Source organism: Pseudogymnoascus destructans (assembly GCF_001641265.1).
Source record: "Pseudogymnoascus destructans isolate 20631-21 unplaced genomic scaffold scaffold_5, whole genome shotgun sequence".
Taxonomy (NCBI): domain Eukaryota; kingdom Fungi; phylum Ascomycota; class Leotiomycetes; order Thelebolales; family Thelebolaceae; genus Pseudogymnoascus; species Pseudogymnoascus destructans.
Genome location: NW_020167524.1, coordinates 1264147 through 1279549, shown reverse-complemented (window position 1 = coordinate 1279549; position 15403 = coordinate 1264147). Strand labels below are relative to the sequence as shown.

The window sequence follows — 15403 nt, the reverse complement described above, 5'->3', positions numbered from 1 at the left end:
GTTTGCCATTTTCGAGACATTATTCACATGCATCACTGTCCATATATGATTTAATGATTTGGTATAAAAGCTAGTGTAGCTATATTTGAGAGGTGTCGAAACCACCAGAAACATCAGAAGTAGATAAAAAAGATTCCAGACCCCGCGCAAAACAAAATGTCATGCTATCATCCAATCATCACTATCCCCTCTTCATCTCTCATCTCTTACCACCAGCGAGGAAGGTTATCAAGCCAGGGGACTTGTCTCTCTTCCTCCCCTTCTTCTTCACAAACTCGTATTGCACTTCACCATGACCGTGGTGGTGGTGGTGTCCCCCCCCCTGCTCAATCTGCAACACCGTCGTGTTTGTGGTACTGGTGACAGCGCGGCGCCTTTCGCGGAGCTCCCTCGTGTGCTCCCACAAGAAATCCTGCTCATGCTCTGGCACCCATCTCTTGATAAGAATGTACTCGGGGTCCTGCGAACAAAAAAAAATATCAGTCTCTAGAAATCTATGCCCATCTGGGTTTGCATACCTGGTCAATGGTATAGTCTATGCGGAAGGCATTCAGTGTCTCGTACGAAAGATAACGCCGTGCCATTTTGGTGTACATGGGGCGAGTCCCAGCGGCGGCAACGTCGACTTTCTCCTTCTTGAGCACGGCGGCAATTTGCTGGTCGGTCAAGCCCGACTTCCTCATGTCGTCTTCTACGCGCTCCTTGTACTCCTTGTCACGCTGCTTCTTCTCCTCCTCTTCCTTCGCGGCCTTCTCGGCCTGCTTGCGCTGGAAATCCTTCACAGCTGCCTCGGCCGCCATTTTCGCGGCCTCCTTCTCCTCTTCCTCCTTCTTCTGCTTCAGCAGCTGCTTGAGTTCAAGCTCCTTCTTCAGTAACTTCTCATCCTCGATGCGCTGCTGCTCGAGCTTGAACTTGTGCAGCTCCTTTCGAGTACGCTCCAGTTCGTAATCCTCCTTGGTCATATAGTCATGCTTAGGCTTCTCTTCTTCCTTCTTATTAGCTTTCTTGCCGGCCTCATACTGGGCCCTTCTCAAGTCCTCAATCTCCCGGCGCGCCATCTCCAGTTCATACTCTTCCTTCGTCATGAACTGCTTCTCCTGCGACTTGCGCCTGTGGCGAGAGCGAGAGCGCGATCGGGACCGCGAAGACGATCGGGAGCGACGGCGACGGCCATGGCGGGATCTGGATCTCTCGCGCTGTGCCGGTGCCGGCGCCATCATCTGGAACTGCACTGGGCGCGGGGCCGGCTCGGGGTAGTCTTCGTCATGGTTGTAGATGCGGTTGTTTATGATAACAGGCTGCGGAGCCATGGGGGAGGGGCGCCTATCGTAACGGCCGCCGGCACGAATGTCGAGGCGTTCATCGACGAAGTAGGTTGGGCGGGGTGGGGGTTGCTCATAACGTGGCTCGGCCCGGCCACGGTGGTGGAAGCGGATATCGATATCGTCCCTATCGTCGTAGCGACCGCCGCCGTAACTCATCGTGTATTAGATAGCGGTAACCGCAACTTTCTTGTGGGTACTGATGGAGATGAAACAAAGATACTGGAGAAACTGTACAATACAGTCTCTTGATAATATCGTTTGCGGAAACTCTGACTGCTGAGTAGGTGGCAGTTGGTACTTGGCAGGTGACCAGCGACTCCGCACTCTGAGACAACGAGGCACAAGGACGACTCCTGTGTTTACCCCTCGGCAAGTTTTTGAAGCTCGCGAGCAGCTTATATGTCCCTCCACAACAACTAGTGCCTTGACTATTGATGTTGGATGAAGGAGAAAAAAACCAACCGGACGAAGAAAGTGTGCTCAAGACTGGGAACTGGGCTGAAGGTGAGGGGCGGGGCGGGGTGGTGGGAAGTGTGTGGCCTGAAGTCCATTGTATCAGGGCGTGCATGGTGGAGGAAGGGCCGGCATGGGCTATCGTGACATCACAGCCATGGTACCAAGTAGACCATCGGTGTGTTAGGCTTCAGCACATGCATGGGGGGGTTCAGCGGCGGCACAAGATGGAGCTTAGCGGCAGCAACTCGCAAGGATGATCAATCAAGACATTAATTTTGGCCAGAGTGGGGTCGCAACAGCAAAGCATTTGGGATATTCCGCCCATCGCTGAAACGTCTGGTCGACCCGCGCGTCTCGCCAAGTTTCATCCGAGTATGCGCGCGTCTTGAGAATGATCGCTTGGAATTCGAACGAACTTTTCATGTGGAGAGAGTAGGGAAATAAGTCATCGTGAACGAGACTCGGAGGCTATTTGTAACCATAATAGAGTAATCAATGTAGGGCATGTGTGCATGTCACTTGTGGAAGCTTGTGTGGGATTAGGATCATGCATGTTAGCCGTGGCGGGGTCCACGAAAGTAATGTCATAGTAATCGTGAAACGCATCTTGCCTTTTCGTGCATTGCCGTCCGAATACCATAAAAGTAGCCGGTACGGATGGCTTGCGTGGCTTTGTTGCCTTTGCTTTGGATTATTCAGATTCGATTTGATTCCCATTTTTGGCAGGTGATGGAGTGTGTTTCTGTAAACTGTAGGGTTGTGTCTAACTCCACAATATCTGAATCCACAACAGGCCACAGAACGTGTCTGGACCTGATCTAATACTGCGCGCTATAAAACAAAGTGTGTTTCGGGTATGCCATGCGGCCATGACAAGTAACCTTAGTTTGTCCGCCAAAGTATATTTGAGAGGATTAAGCGCCATAGTCCGCGCCTGGCGAAGCGCCCCGACATGCGCCTAGAGACCTTTATATGCGGCCCTCGACCTCTTCTTTTGCCCTCTGGGAAGTTGAGTCGTCTGATGTCTTGACAGTAGAGACTACGCGCCCAGCAAGCGTATCTTCTGGCACCCTCCTGACTCGAAAAATGGCAACAATAGCGACACTCCAACAACACGCCCCCCCCTCATTTTACTAACAAGAGGATATTGGCTGCACTTCTCACACTGCGCTTGGGTCTCTCCATCCCGCGCGAGCTCTCCTGTTTTTGTTTGGCCCTTGTTATGCGCGCCCTCCGCTCTTGAAGATCTGCTCCATATGTTCACGGCTATTTTTGTATGTTGTCTCGAGGTAGTGTAATTTCTTGTTTAAGGACTCGACGTCGGTCTTGAGCCCAGCAGTTTCCGATGTTAATCTTTTATCAACCTCGGTCGTAGGGCTAAAGACGAACCTATTCGTGTTGTGTTAGCAGTTGAGATTTATTCGGTCTCGTGCGTGATCCACGTATTGCCCACAGGACTCCTCTTGGAGGCTTGACTTACATCTTGCCAACCCCCTCGTATATATTTGTATTTTCTGGTAGCGTAGATACTTCGCTCGAGGTCAGCTGCAGGAGTCGCATGTCGCGCTGCTTCACAGCTATTTGTGACTTGACGACATTGATCTGCTGCTGTGCCTGGATAGCCTGCGTCTCGATCTCTTGCGCGAGCTACAGTCACAGAGATTAGCATGAGCCGTATGTACTCCGAATAGAGGAGAAGTAATTCATTCGCTGCGTACCTTTTGGAGAGCTTCGTTGGAAATGGACATTTTGCTCGAATAATATATATACAGACCGACAAAGCTAGACGGTTTTGGCAGTCGAAGTCTCGCTGTGCGCTCTAAATTGTGGAACCAAAGTTATCCAAGGTACGAATATGGAGGTCGTGTAGTAGACAATAACGTGGCCTTGAACTGTTTGGTGCTTTCGTGGTGGGGGTTGAGCTTCAACCACGGCGTTGTTCATAGTGGGTCCTTTTCGTCAACCGTAACAATATAATTCCGCGCCCAAGCTTGTGATATGTGATATCTGGGGCTGTATACACATTGAGCTTTTTAGTTTTTGGTATTCTATTGTTACGGTGACATATAAGACAGAGGGCATAGCGAGAGGCTGGTTATTGAAAGTACTATATTCGCTGTGATCAAATTCCTACTCTAGACAACCATCCGTGGCAAAAGCACAGAGGCGATTTATGTGTCTCACAAGGCTATTTTGATGACGTTTCTCGTTATCGATCTGTTGGCTCAGCCCGTGGTTGTGCTAAGTTACATACATCAAGTCGTTGGTAAACTCTCTTTCTATAAACCTCTTCCGGAACAGATTGAGACAATAAAAGAAGACATAAAGTAGATCCATTCTTCGCCTCAAGCAGCCGCGACCTTATAATATGATCCACAATGTTTAAACCGTTTCCGTTGATCCGGGCGTGTGCGATGACGTCTCTCAGACCATCCTACTTCATTCTGAAGCTCCCAGGCACTCTACCCCTCCCGACAGCGCCGACAGCGAAAAGTCACAGGCATTCATTGTTAAGAGCTGCTCTGCCTCGGGGCCGGCCGCTAAGATATCGTATGTACTCCTTGGTACCTTTTCTCGAACCAAAAAAGGCAGGCACACGCAAGCACGACCCATCCGAAGATCCAAAACCTTTCTCCTCATCTGTATTTCTCCTTTGCTCATCACTCATCATTGTTTATCATTGTCGTCCCAATTCATAGTCTGCATCTTATCCGTATTTTTACGTTGGAGGATAGGATCTCAGACGCTGCAATCTTTGTCGTCCGAGGAGGCCACCTGGAGATCCAGGATAGTACGAGGCTATGACGCTCAACTCGTCGACAACAATGAAGTCTGGTCACTTAGAAACGGCCGCTCGATGGCTGCCCGCCATTGACTATCCCAGCAGTACCAAGCAAGGCTTTTGGCATCCCCAAACAAGCACAATAAACTGGTGCGAGGAGGTACATCACGCTATATCTCTGTGGCAAATGATGGATTGGCACTGACTTGGACCGTAGGACTATTATGCAACTATATACGCAGCAGAAATTGTCAATACGTTGACAAACCTTCTCTTCATGTATCTTGGCATCAAGGGAGTCCGAAACTGTCTAAAACATGGGCATGACACGGTTTTTATGATAACCTTCCTGGGATACCTGGCTGTGGGGACTGGAAGCTTTATGTTTCATAGCACCCTGAAGTGTAGGTCAACGAGTCAGCTAAATTTGACGTGTATTAACAGATATATAGATCCATGGCAGCTAGTCGATGAGCTTTCCATGATATACACGACGTGCCTGATGTGCTATGCATGCTTCTCATTCAACCAGACCCGCCAATTCTGTCAGACCCTGGCTGCCGGACTGACAGCTCTCTGTATATTTATAACGGTACGCTGATACGCTCTATTACATGTATGGGTCACCTTCTAACAGCACCAAGGGTTATTATCATTATCTTCAAGACCCTACGTTTCATCAGAATACGTATGCGATCCTTACAGCCACTGTGGTGTTCCGGAGCATGTATGTGATGGAGATCAACATTCGGCCATCACTCCGGGCCAAATATGGTCAAGCATCCCCAAATGGCACAATAAGCGCCGAAGATGCCAAGAGAGACAAACAAATCCTTCGAGATATGTGGCTGATGATTGGACTTGGTCTTACCGTATTCCTTGGAGGCTTTGGCATATGGAACTTGGATAATTATTACTGTTCGACTGTTCGACGTTGGAGGCATGATATGGGCCTGCCTTGGGGTATATTCTTGGAGGGTCATGGCTGGTGGTAAGCAATACATGGAACCGTCGAGGGCATAATTTGAAGCTAACAAATTTCTATAGGCATCTGATGACGGGAACAGGAGCCTACATGTCTCTCGTGTGGGGTATTTGGCTTCGTCACTGCCTTAACGAGCGCCAAGATGAGTATGAACTGTCCTGGCCAAGGACGTTCACGTCTTTACCTGAAATTGTGCGCTCAAATCCAGAGAAGTGGAAGGGGGGCGTAGAATCGAAAAAGACACTTTGAGTCGTTGGATACTACTGGAAGACTGAAAAGTTGAGGACTATTAGAATCGTGCTAGAGTACATATTGATTCATACTGCCAATCCAGTTTGCCTGACATCGCAGACCAGAATAATTTGTAGAAGTCATGTCGTAGAAATGATAACAGCTGTTGGGCTCATTAAGCCTAGGCTCCGGCGCCAAGAACCGGCGCGCGGAACGCGGAGTCGGAACTCGTCACCCAAATCTTACACGCGCGGTTCGAGTACTTCGTACCTTTTGGACAGCACTCCACAGCTGTAGGGCGGTAATCTGCAAGTGGTCAAATCTTAGCCTTTGAGCCTTCTGTTAACCTGGACACCTTGTATCCCCCACAATTGGAATCCGGTCAATCTATATTCTTACCATCGTTAAATTAATAATTGGCTCTCCCACAGCCTATCGTTCGTTGCACATTACCCTAGTTGAAGGATTCCAGGACCCTCGTGCCTTCGAATACGAGCATCATCGTCAGCTGTCAGTTACCGTGATGGACTCGTAGCTAGGCAGAACGCTATTGAGCCGCGACCCCAACGATTGCCTATGACGCTCTATGCGAAGAACCTCAGGTCGATTTCAGGCGGTAGTGAACTACAGCCCTCGACTGTAATATAATGGCGACCTCTGGGAAGCAATCGTCCCGCTGGGGCTCGTTCTTGTCGCAGGCCGTCGCGGGGATTGAATCGAATCTAGACAACATACTCTCTGGAGACGATGTGCCCCAGGCAAAACCAGTGGCGGTAGTACCCCCCGCTGCGCTGAAGGTCGAGAATGGTATGCCGAGCCTCATCACTACTATTTGCTGTTGCAGCTATTAACAAGACCCGCTAGCTCCCTCTCGAAGCTCATCCTCGAACCCGGCGTCGAACGACCGCCTGCAAGAACGACTGGCGAGAGCTGTGGCAGCGAAGAAAATTGCGGCGCAGAATGGTGGCGCGCAAACACCTACTTCGAATTCTTCCTCGAGAGTTGGAAGCCCAGCCCCAGCTTCGGATACTCCTGGGCCGAGTCTAGATGTGGTTGCACGGGCAAGCGAAGAGGGAGGTAGTGGAACGCAAGCGGATGCAGATACCGATGAGAAAGTAGTTCCCCAGCTTAATATCGAGAGTGCGGATACAGACAAGGAGGCACAGGCAGAAGGACGACCCAGTGGAGATCTCGGAAGCAAAACTACAGGTGATACTGCGCGACTATCTACAGACTCAGCTCCTGCCAGACGAAGTACAGAGTCCCAGTCGGCCACAGGGCCGAAAGCTAAAACAAATGGAAATACGACTGTCGACGAACCTACTACAACCGATAAGCGGCCTGTGGCGGATGCAGACCGCGAGGAGGAAATACACGGCTACATAGAACGGATCGATGCATTGCAAGTGAAGCTGCAATATCTCGCCAGGGAGTCTTCTGAGAATGCGAGGAAAGCCGCCGCAGCTGCGCCAGCAGATAGTTTTGAAAAGAAGCTGGCGGATAAGGATCAGCAGATAGCATTGCTTATGGAGGAGGGCCAGAAGCTCTCCAACACTGAGCTAAAGCACATGACTGTCATCAAGAAATTGCAGGTTAAAGGATTTGAATCCGAGAAGGCAGCAGGCGAGGTAAATAACACGCTGGAGAAAATGGTGAAGGAGAAAGCCACATTGAATGAGCGCCTAAAGCGAGCCGACGGAATCGAGAGACAGTTGAACGAGAGGCATAAACAGGTATCACGAACGCAGAAGGATATGGAGGCTGTCAAGGCAGAAAGAGATGCCAAGGAAGTGCAAATTGGGCAACTAAAAGCCCAATTATCCGAATCTGCTTCCCAGGCAAAGGCAGACGAAGTGAAGAAAATCCAAGGTCAGCTAGACGCCGAGAAGAAACGAGCCAGCAATTTAGACGAAGAAGTGTCCTCACTCAAGATCGAGAAGAAATTGGCGGAGGACAAATTAAGAGCTCAGATTGAAGAACTGCAATCGAAAGCCGAACGGGGGGCCGACCGTGCACGAGCCGCTGAGCTGGAGCAGAAAGGAGAGATTCAACTGCTGGAGAGCCGGCTGGAGGTTATGCGCACGAGGGCCGAAGAAATATCGTCGGGTGCAACGGGGGATGCGCAGGCGAAATTCTTGAGGCAAATCGAGACGTTGCAGACACAGTATTCTATTGCTAGTGAGAATTGGCAGGGGATTCAGACGTCGTTGACCTCGCAAGTGACGAATCTGCAGAAGGAGAGAGATGAAGCTTTCCGTCGCGAGAGCGATATCAGGAAAAAGGCCCGAGAAATGGTTAGTATTCCGCTGTACCGCATTACTGATTTCATTGCTAACTGTTTATCTAGACACTGAGAGCGAAATCCAACGAAGACGAAGCCGAGAGTTTGCAAACGCAGATCAACGAATTGCAGCAAGCGGTAACGTCACAAAAGACACAACTTGTACAACTACAGCAAAAAGTAGACGAAGCAGAGGCAGCTCTCCAAAAAGCTAATAATGCATTTGAACTTGAAAAGCAAACATGGGCGTCCGAATTACAACAACGCCTCGAGGAAGAGCGCAATAAATGGAAGGAAGAGGCTCCTCGGTCGGCATACAACTTCGATCGTGCTGTATCACCAGTGGCATCGTCGAGAATGGGCCTCACGGCAGAATACCTAGGTCTCCAGAATCTACAGACAAGACGCGCTGGTTCGTCAAGGGATATGCTGGATGATCTCCCCGGGGTGGAACGACGAATGAGCCGACCCTCCTCATCGAGGCTCCCTCGGTCATCAGGACATGTCACGCCAAAGCGCCAGGACTCAGCTACCTTATTTAGCCCAGACGCCGAGGCATCGGATGCGCCACCTATCACTATGGATCCCGATGAGTATTTGGAAAACACGGCATCGCCAGTTGATCACCACCACACTATGAATGACATCATGTCCGTCTCGACAGCCGGGGCAGGTCCATCCGTCCAACTCGTCGAGAGAATGAGCGCTGCAGTGCGCCGCCTGGAGAACGAGAAGATCTCCACAAAAGAGGAGCTCGTCCGTCTAGCGAGCCAGCGCGACGAGGCGCGCGCAGAGATAGTCTCGCTGATGCAGGAGGTTGAGGCAAAGAGGGCTGATCACAACAGGGTCTTGGAGCTGGAGAAGGAGGTTGATGCGATTAATGCCCGGTATCAGACTACGCTGGAGATGCTGGGGGAGAAGAGCGAGATGGTGGAGGAGCTCAAGGCGGATGTACAGGATGTCAAGGCGATGTATAGGGAGCTGGTTGAGAATACTGTTAAGTAACTAGGTGTAGCAAGGATCAAATATTGTTCTACATACTACTGCATTGTAATGTCTTGATTGTGTCAATGCTAGGTGTCTCTGTGAATGATTGCAAGGCCTAGCTGCTGGTTGTGATATCTATTCCCTCCCGCTCGACGCTCTCCAGTATGAACTTGCGGATCTAGTTCTATTAGAACTGCACGTCATGCGATAGGCAAGTGGTAGAAACATACCTTTCCATCCGGAGCAAGGTCGATGGCAAGAAAGCCGTCAACGTCCTTCTTATCCGACTCTGCCCCAGCCTTGAGGAGGGCAAGCGCAGTATCACCTGATAGAGTCAGACGGCGAAGCTTTTGGGGAGTAGTTGATAACCTACCATGGCCCTCAGCAATTGCGTGATGTAACGGCGTATATCCCGCTGAATCCGTTGCGTTCAGTGGGCTCCTGTTCTTCAATAGCAGCTCCACCAATGGCACGCTCCCGATTGACGCAGCTCTGTGGATGGGGTATTGGCCACGCTTATCCTTCACTCTCACTGATGCTGGTGGCTTGTTTGCCAAGAGGGTTTTAGTAACGTCAAGATTATTCTTTGAGGTGGCGAAGAATATAGCAGTCTGTTTCTTGTTAGCTTTTAAGCCTGGGGGTGCCTATATATTGACAGACCTGGCCGTTGTTATCTGTAATAGTTAGTTGTGATCTTTTTCATGGGTACCAGACTTACTTGTCTCGCTCACATCTGCTCCTTTGCTCAACAGGAGTTTAACGATATCTTCACCCTCTTTGAGGCTGACTGCTATCATCAAAGGGGTCCAACCCGCACCATCCTAATGGGTGGTCAGTCACGGGACAACGGATGTCAAGCTGATGTGCTCGGGCGTTCGCAAAGTCTGGGCTGAGTGAAGTTACGTGAACATCTGGATCGAAATCCTTCCTTTGGGCCAGAATTGATACTACGTCAAGATGTCCTTGCGCAACAGCCCAGTGCAATGGCAGGCGGTCGTCATCGTCTTTCAGAGTGGCCAGTTTCGAATTTGCCTGCAATTCTCTCTTTAGCTCCACGGTCCACGGAGGTGAGGCCTGGTGTTCCTCCTACATTCAGGAGACTTTCAACCACATTTGCTGTAGGAGCGTTAGTTATTTCTCATGCAAAATAGTATGAGGGGTAGCTACTTCGCCCATTCCTGGCAGCTTCATGGATCTCAAATTTGTTGGTCTTATCCGCCATAATGCTGGAGATTTTGTTGCAAAAATCTGGAAGTACTACACCTGACAAAGTTCATAAATAGTGAAAGAAAACAATCGTCATGCACTGATGCCTTTCTAATAAATTCTTCGAAGCAGATGCGTGATTACGTATCAGGTAGCTCACCATCGATAACTGCAACTAATTAGGCCTAGCGCGCTTCCCCCACAAGGCTCTAAAAGTTGCTAGAGCGTCACAACGCGAAGGGTTCCCACGAGCCTCATTCCATGAGCCGCCTCACCAAACTTTCAACAACTCCCGAAGAAAACCCAAACTGACAATTCGTGGGCCACGTACATAAAAATGGCGGCAGCCACCGACGGCGATTCTGCGTACCTACGACAACTCCTCCTCCAAAACTCCAAGAAGACGCGAGCGCTTTTCGCGGGCGGCGTCGTCCCAGATGCACCAGTGATACAGACTTCGATTCCTGAGAGGAAGCGTAAGGTAGATGCGACCAGCACACAACTGGTGCGGGCGAAGAGGGCAGATCAGAAGAGGGCTGCGGCAGCTCCAGGGGCGCCACGGACACCAGGAACGCAACTATCATCAGTGCTTTCTACCGACAATACCAGGAGGATCCAGGTCGCCCAGCAGGCGAAACCAGAATGGCATGCGCCATGGAAGCTGATGCGTGTTATATCCGGCCATCTGGGCTGGGTGCGGAGCTTGGCGGTTGAACCGAACAATCAATGGTTTGCCAGTGGTGCGGGGGACAGGACGATCAAGATCTGGGATCTGGCGACGGGAGGACTGAAGCTCACGCTGACGGGGCATATTTCCACAGTCAGGGGTCTGGCTGTTTCGCCGAGACACCCGTATCTGTTCTCGTGTGGTGAGGATAAGATGGTGAAGTGCTGGGATCTGGAAACCAACAAGGTCATTCGACACTACCACGGACATTTGAGCGGCGTCTACACCTTAGCCCTTCACCCGACACTCGACGTCCTGGTTACGGGTGGACGAGATGGTGTTGCTCGAGTGTGGGATATGCGGACACGAAGCAACATCCACGTTTTAGCTGGGCATAAGGGAACGGTTGCAGACGTTAAATGTCAAGAGGCGGATCCGCAGGTCATAACCGGGTCTCTCGATTCTACTGTCCGCCTGTGGGATTTGGCCGCCGGTAAGACTATGGGAGTTCTAACGCACCACAAGAAGGGTGTAAGGGCTCTTGTAACTCATCCGAAGGAGTTCACATTTGCGTCGGGCAGCACTGGTAGCATCAAGCAGTGGAAGTGCCCCGAGGGAGCGTTCATGCAGAGCTTTGAGGGGCAGAATGCCATTATCAATACTTTGAGCGTCAACGAAGACAATGTGTTGTTCTCGGGAGGTGATAATGGATCGATGGGCTTCTGGGATTGGAAAACGGGACACCTTTACCAGTCGCTGGATACGACGGCTCAGCCGGGATCTTTGGACGCTGAGGCTGGAATAATGAGCTCCACGTTCGATAAGACTGGATTGAGATTGATTTGCGGAGAGGCAGACAAGACTAGTAAGTTGAACTCGCAACATTATGTTTGTACCAGTGCTAACGATGATATCAGTAAAAATATGGAAGCAAGATGACCAAGCGACACCAGAGTCTCACCCCTTAGATTGGAAGCCAACTCTGGGACGCCAAAAATACTGATTGCGGTTTGGGCGGAAGTTAGAAATTGGCTGGGGAATCCAAAGAAGGAATTGTAACATGGACGGCCGACGGCATGGCAAAGGCGAATGTGTATATCAGCATATCACGAGGGGCGTTGCGGAATCTGGACTAGCGATGTCACCCAGAAAATGGCGTTGGAAAAGGCGGCAGATTAGGCTCGCACTTTTTTTACTTATACAAATTATGGGTATCTTGTAGATCTAATATCAAAACCCGAGCCCTCGAGACTCGGGATCATCTTTCAATGCGAGCTTGACATCTCCCTCGCCGATACAGAGACGTACTTTGGCCACCCGGTCTCCCTTTCGAGCCTCGAATCCTATGATGCCAGCCTCCATAAGTTCTATCGCGGCTGTGCCCATAGCATGGACACGCGGAGCATCGCGTTGATTCTTACGGTCCAAGTGTGCCTTTCCACCACCTGCAGTTGGTGAAATTTCCGTCAACAGAAACCCAAGCGTTTCGATGTCTACAACCATTTTCGAGATCCTTTTTGCCTCCTCGATCACTTCACCAATAAAGCTCTCTCCTATGCCCGTCCGTCGAATCCTTGCTAGTAGGGAAGCAAGAAGAAGTTTAGATGCCAACGGAAGACCCCGTAGATGCTGTTGCAAGGGGCTTGTAGTCGCTTCGTTGATGGCCCGTTTTATCGTAGCTATTGTGACCTGACCCAGGGAGGATTTCTTAGCCACCCCATTGGGACCAGCGGCCTTCCTGCTGGGTGTCGCTGGCACGTTTTCGCCGGCTTCCGTTTCAGCAAGCTCCACGGCTCGTCTGCATATATCCAACGCACGGCGTGCATCACCGCTCACAGCAGCCACTTTTCTGCTGGCAAATTGAACGGCATCTGACTCCACGATGCCACCTGGTACACCCTCTAACCTCGACTCGATAATCTTCATCAATTGCTCGTGATTATATCCCGGGAAAGTGATTCTAGTCAGACCTGAGGAGGGTTAGTGATGTTCGAAATTTTGGTCGGATCGAACCTACCAAGTCTACTGCTGATTTTGTTACTCAGCGTTCTCTCAGGTAAGTCCATTGTATTAGCCACCGCAAGGACGATAAGCCTGCTGTGTCTCAACCCCGGCCAGTTGAAAAAATTGTACATCACGCTCTGGTTTTTGGTGACGAGCTGATCGAGCTCGTCCATCAATACCACACATGGAATTCGTCGCGGACTTGGATGGTTGAACTCTCTCTCCAGGAGGTCTAGAGCCTGTGATGGGCTGACTCTATCTCCCTTCAATGCTTCCCATAGGAGAGAATAAGATTGGTGGGGGTCAGTCACTTTCATGCCGTTGATTTCAACAAAAATGAAATCATCCAGTTCTTCGGCTGCAACCGAGGCGTTTAACTGGGAAACAACCTCGCGGACTGTTGCTGTTTTCCCTGTTCCAGGCGTGCCCGAGATATAAATACAAGCCCCTGAGCCATCTGTAATCGCCGACTCAAGGTGTGAATAAACTTCAGCGAACTCATTCTCTCTGCAAGGAAGAGTGGTGGGAACAGCCGCAACATGAAGTTTGGATCGCGCCAATTGAAAAGGCGAAGCGTAGATCTGACCTGGCGAGATAACTCGAGTTCCCAAGGGTGTAAATTCAAGGGGTTTCTTCACAATGATCCTGGGAAAATATTAGCTTTGCGCTGCAACTTCAGGGACGGACACGTACCTCTTATGACTCGGTGTGAGTAGTAGCTTGCTAGGTGTCCGAGGTTTCTTTGGAGTTAAGGCTACAGAGGTCTTCCGCCTCTTCTTCGGGGTCCCGAAGTCATCCCCATCGTCATCCCCATCATCCACCGTCAAGAACTCTTGCTCTTGTTTGCGCTTTTCTGCCTGTAGTCCCCCACGCCGTTTTCTTGTGGCCTTTGTTTCGTTCTTGACTCTCTCAATAAGATTAAAAATATCTTCATCGGTCCCATGGAAGATATCTTCCCAGATAAACTCCTCTGTATAAGTTGCAGTTCTGGTATTGCAGCCGCGTCGACAGATAAAGCTTTTGCCGTGCTCTTTAGAGTTCCTAGGTATTCGGCCACTGGGATACTTTGCCAAAAATGTCCTGGCTGATGAAACTGTGGCCTTGCCGTTGATGGAAGCTATAGGATTAACATCCCATGAGGGGGATATATACAGTTCATTCTGAAAAGAGTTAGCTTCGACCCAGTGAGACCTGTTATCCGGCTCGTACCTGCATAAAATCCGTCCGTTTCTTTTCCTTATTTCGGATTTCCTTCTCTGTTGCGAACCACATGAAATTTGCCGCCATCTCGCCGTCATCCTCCTCAATAAACTCGCAGATCACGCCCACCCATGCTTCATTGGTTCCTTCGGCTTTAAGAAGCACACAGTCTCCAACTTTGCACTCGAAATCCCCCATTCTTGCACCAATTATCTTTCGTTGCGCATCTTGTTCTGCCTTCCTGGCCACCTTCCTCTTGCGCCCAGCATAAGCTGGTGATGTTGTGGCCTCTGCATTGAGAAGATCCACAATGTTGTCTTCGTTATCGGTCCCATCATTGTCTTCATCTGCCTTTCCCGCATTGTCGTATACCCATTCCCAGGGGTAGTCGTCCAGCCCCAGCTCGTCGTCGGAGTCCTCTCTCGTAATGCCAACGCCGGTAAGGTATTGCTTCGCTCTTTCTACCTTCGCAGCATTGGACAACTGCTGCTTATTAGGCTGAGATTCTGGCCTTTGACGCATTTTGGTTGCTTATTCACACAGGTGTTACTGAATGAGGACATCAAATGTGGAAACGTCGGCCTCGTCATGGCTTGTTCTGCCACAGGTATTAAATTTCCGTCGCGTCCCTACGCGAATTTTCGTGACGAGCCGTTCGCTGCCCCTGAAACTTGGTTGCGTCAGCACGTGATGTTAATTACACTGACGACGACCTTTCCCTTTCACAGGAGATGGCAAATACATAGCTCCATAGAAGTCATCGTCTTAGAGTAACAAAATATTTTTTATTCAAGACAGTATTACCACAAGTCAAAGGCATGGAGCCCAAAAAAATATGTGAGAATGGACAGTCAAAGGTATGGAGCCCAAAAAGATATATGAGATTTGGACAAATATGGGGGTTTTCTCTGGTATTGCTTTGTTCATCTTCATTCTATATATGGGTTACGACTACCCATTCCTTCCAATGGTGTAAGCAATATGTCCATTTCAGCCTGGTTTTGAGTTCTTAGCCTGTTATTATTCTATGCTGCCCGGGTTTTACCAGTTGAGTAGTTCATATGGTCCTGGACAGTATAGTCTCTCTTTTCAAGTATTTCCATATGTCAATATTTCTGTTTCAATGCGGCCAAAAGCATGCTGCCAAAGGCATTAGCGGCCTAGCGCCATTTTTTTTATCTGAGTAACACCTTGAGGGATAGTCATCCTGATTCTGCAACAGTTTTAATTCTAGTTACTTGGTAGAATCAATCAAAACATTCAGGCATTACTTGCTCTT

The 15403-nt window shown here is 49.8% G+C and overlaps 7 protein-coding genes across 7 annotated transcripts; 3 read left to right on the top strand and 4 right to left on the bottom strand.

Annotated features, from left to right (window-relative positions):
* Nucleotides 1-494: 494 nt before the first annotated feature.
* Nucleotides 495-1481, bottom strand: VC83_02610 (uncharacterized protein; the record flags this gene model as incomplete). Its single annotated transcript, XM_024466268.1, has 1 exon — nucleotides 495-1481. The coding sequence occupies one exon, from the start codon at nucleotides 1479-1481 to the stop codon at nucleotides 495-497; it is 987 nt and encodes a 328-aa protein (XP_024326291.1).
* Nucleotides 1482-3001: 1520 nt separating this feature from the next.
* On the bottom strand, nucleotides 3002-3529 carry VC83_02609 (uncharacterized protein; the record flags this gene model as incomplete). The annotated part of the gene is made up of 3 exons (XM_024466267.1): nucleotides 3002-3170; nucleotides 3262-3428; nucleotides 3500-3529. The coding sequence occupies 3 exons, from the start codon at nucleotides 3527-3529 to the stop codon at nucleotides 3002-3004; spliced, it is 366 nt and encodes a 121-aa protein (XP_024326064.1).
* Nucleotides 3530-3803: 274 nt separating this feature from the next.
* Nucleotides 3804-6018, top strand: VC83_02608 (uncharacterized protein). The gene is made up of 5 exons (XM_024466266.1): nucleotides 3804-4723; nucleotides 4781-4967; nucleotides 5016-5155; nucleotides 5208-5554; nucleotides 5611-6018. Exons 1-5 carry the CDS (start codon nucleotides 4583-4585, stop codon nucleotides 5795-5797), a joined length of 1002 nt encoding a protein of 333 aa, XP_024326065.1. The 5' UTR covers nucleotides 3804-4582; the 3' UTR covers nucleotides 5798-6018.
* Nucleotides 6019-6039: 21 nt separating this feature from the next.
* Nucleotides 6040-9083, top strand: VC83_02607 (uncharacterized protein). The gene is made up of 3 exons (XM_024466265.1): nucleotides 6040-6586; nucleotides 6644-8073; nucleotides 8127-9083. Exons 1-3 carry the CDS (start codon nucleotides 6427-6429, stop codon nucleotides 9063-9065), a joined length of 2529 nt encoding a protein of 842 aa, XP_024326068.1. The 5' UTR covers nucleotides 6040-6426; the 3' UTR covers nucleotides 9066-9083.
* Nucleotides 9084-9093: 10 nt separating this feature from the next.
* Nucleotides 9094-10402, bottom strand: VC83_02606 (uncharacterized protein). Its single transcript, XM_024466264.1, has 8 exons — nucleotides 10215-10402; nucleotides 10138-10163; nucleotides 9951-10079; nucleotides 9766-9868; nucleotides 9708-9721; nucleotides 9421-9658; nucleotides 9278-9372; nucleotides 9094-9225 (listed from the first exon to the last, which is right to left on the bottom strand). Exons 1-8 carry the CDS (start codon nucleotides 10267-10269, stop codon nucleotides 9163-9165), a joined length of 723 nt encoding a protein of 240 aa, XP_024326069.1. The 5' UTR covers nucleotides 10270-10402; the 3' UTR covers nucleotides 9094-9162.
* Nucleotides 10403-10590: 188 nt separating this feature from the next.
* On the top strand, nucleotides 10591-11923 carry PRP46 (pre-mRNA-splicing factor prp46; the record flags this gene model as incomplete). The annotated part of the gene is made up of 2 exons (XM_024466263.1): nucleotides 10591-11785; nucleotides 11838-11923. 2 exons carry the CDS (start codon nucleotides 10591-10593, stop codon nucleotides 11921-11923), a joined length of 1281 nt encoding a protein of 426 aa, XP_024326066.1.
* A 227-nt stretch (nucleotides 11924-12150) lies between these two features.
* ORC1 (Origin recognition complex, subunit 1) lies at nucleotides 12151-14646 on the bottom strand (the record flags this gene model as incomplete). The annotated part of the gene is made up of 4 exons (XM_024466262.1): nucleotides 12151-12890; nucleotides 12938-13569; nucleotides 13618-14084; nucleotides 14134-14646. The coding sequence occupies 4 exons, from the start codon at nucleotides 14644-14646 to the stop codon at nucleotides 12151-12153; spliced, it is 2352 nt and encodes a 783-aa protein (XP_024326067.1).
* Nucleotides 14647-15403: the final 757 nt, after the last annotated feature.

Bases quoted from the DNA above. Each gene is read 5' to 3' on its own strand.
- VC83_02607 (XM_024466265.1), top strand. From the start codon at position 6,427: ATGGCGACCTCTGGGAAGCAATCGTCCCGCTGGGGCTCGTTCTTGTCG. The intron at 6,587-6,643 runs GTATGCCGAGCC...AAGACCCGCTAG, and splicing joins TGCGCTGAAGGTCGAGAATG to CTCCCTCTCGAAGCTCATCC. The intron at 8,074-8,126 runs GTTAGTATTCCG...CTGTTTATCTAG, and splicing joins GGAAAAAGGCCCGAGAAATG to ACACTGAGAGCGAAATCCAA.
- VC83_02608 (XM_024466266.1), top strand. From the start codon at position 4,583: ATGACGCTCAACTCGTCGACAACAATGAAGTCTGGTCACTTAGAAACG. The intron at 4,724-4,780 runs GTACATCACGCT...CTTGGACCGTAG, and splicing joins CAATAAACTGGTGCGAGGAG to GACTATTATGCAACTATATA. The intron at 4,968-5,015 runs GTAGGTCAACGA...ACAGATATATAG, and splicing joins GTTTCATAGCACCCTGAAGT to ATCCATGGCAGCTAGTCGAT.
- VC83_02606 (XM_024466264.1), bottom strand. From the start codon at position 10,269: ATGGCGGATAAGACCAACAAATTTGAGATCCATGAAGCTGCCAGGAAT. The intron at 9,869-9,950 runs GTAACTTCACTC...ACCACCCATTAG, and splicing joins ATTTCGATCCAGATGTTCAC to GATGGTGCGGGTTGGACCCC. The intron at 9,226-9,277 runs GTATGTTTCTAC...TAATAGAACTAG, and splicing joins ACCTTGCTCCGGATGGAAAG to ATCCGCAAGTTCATACTGGA.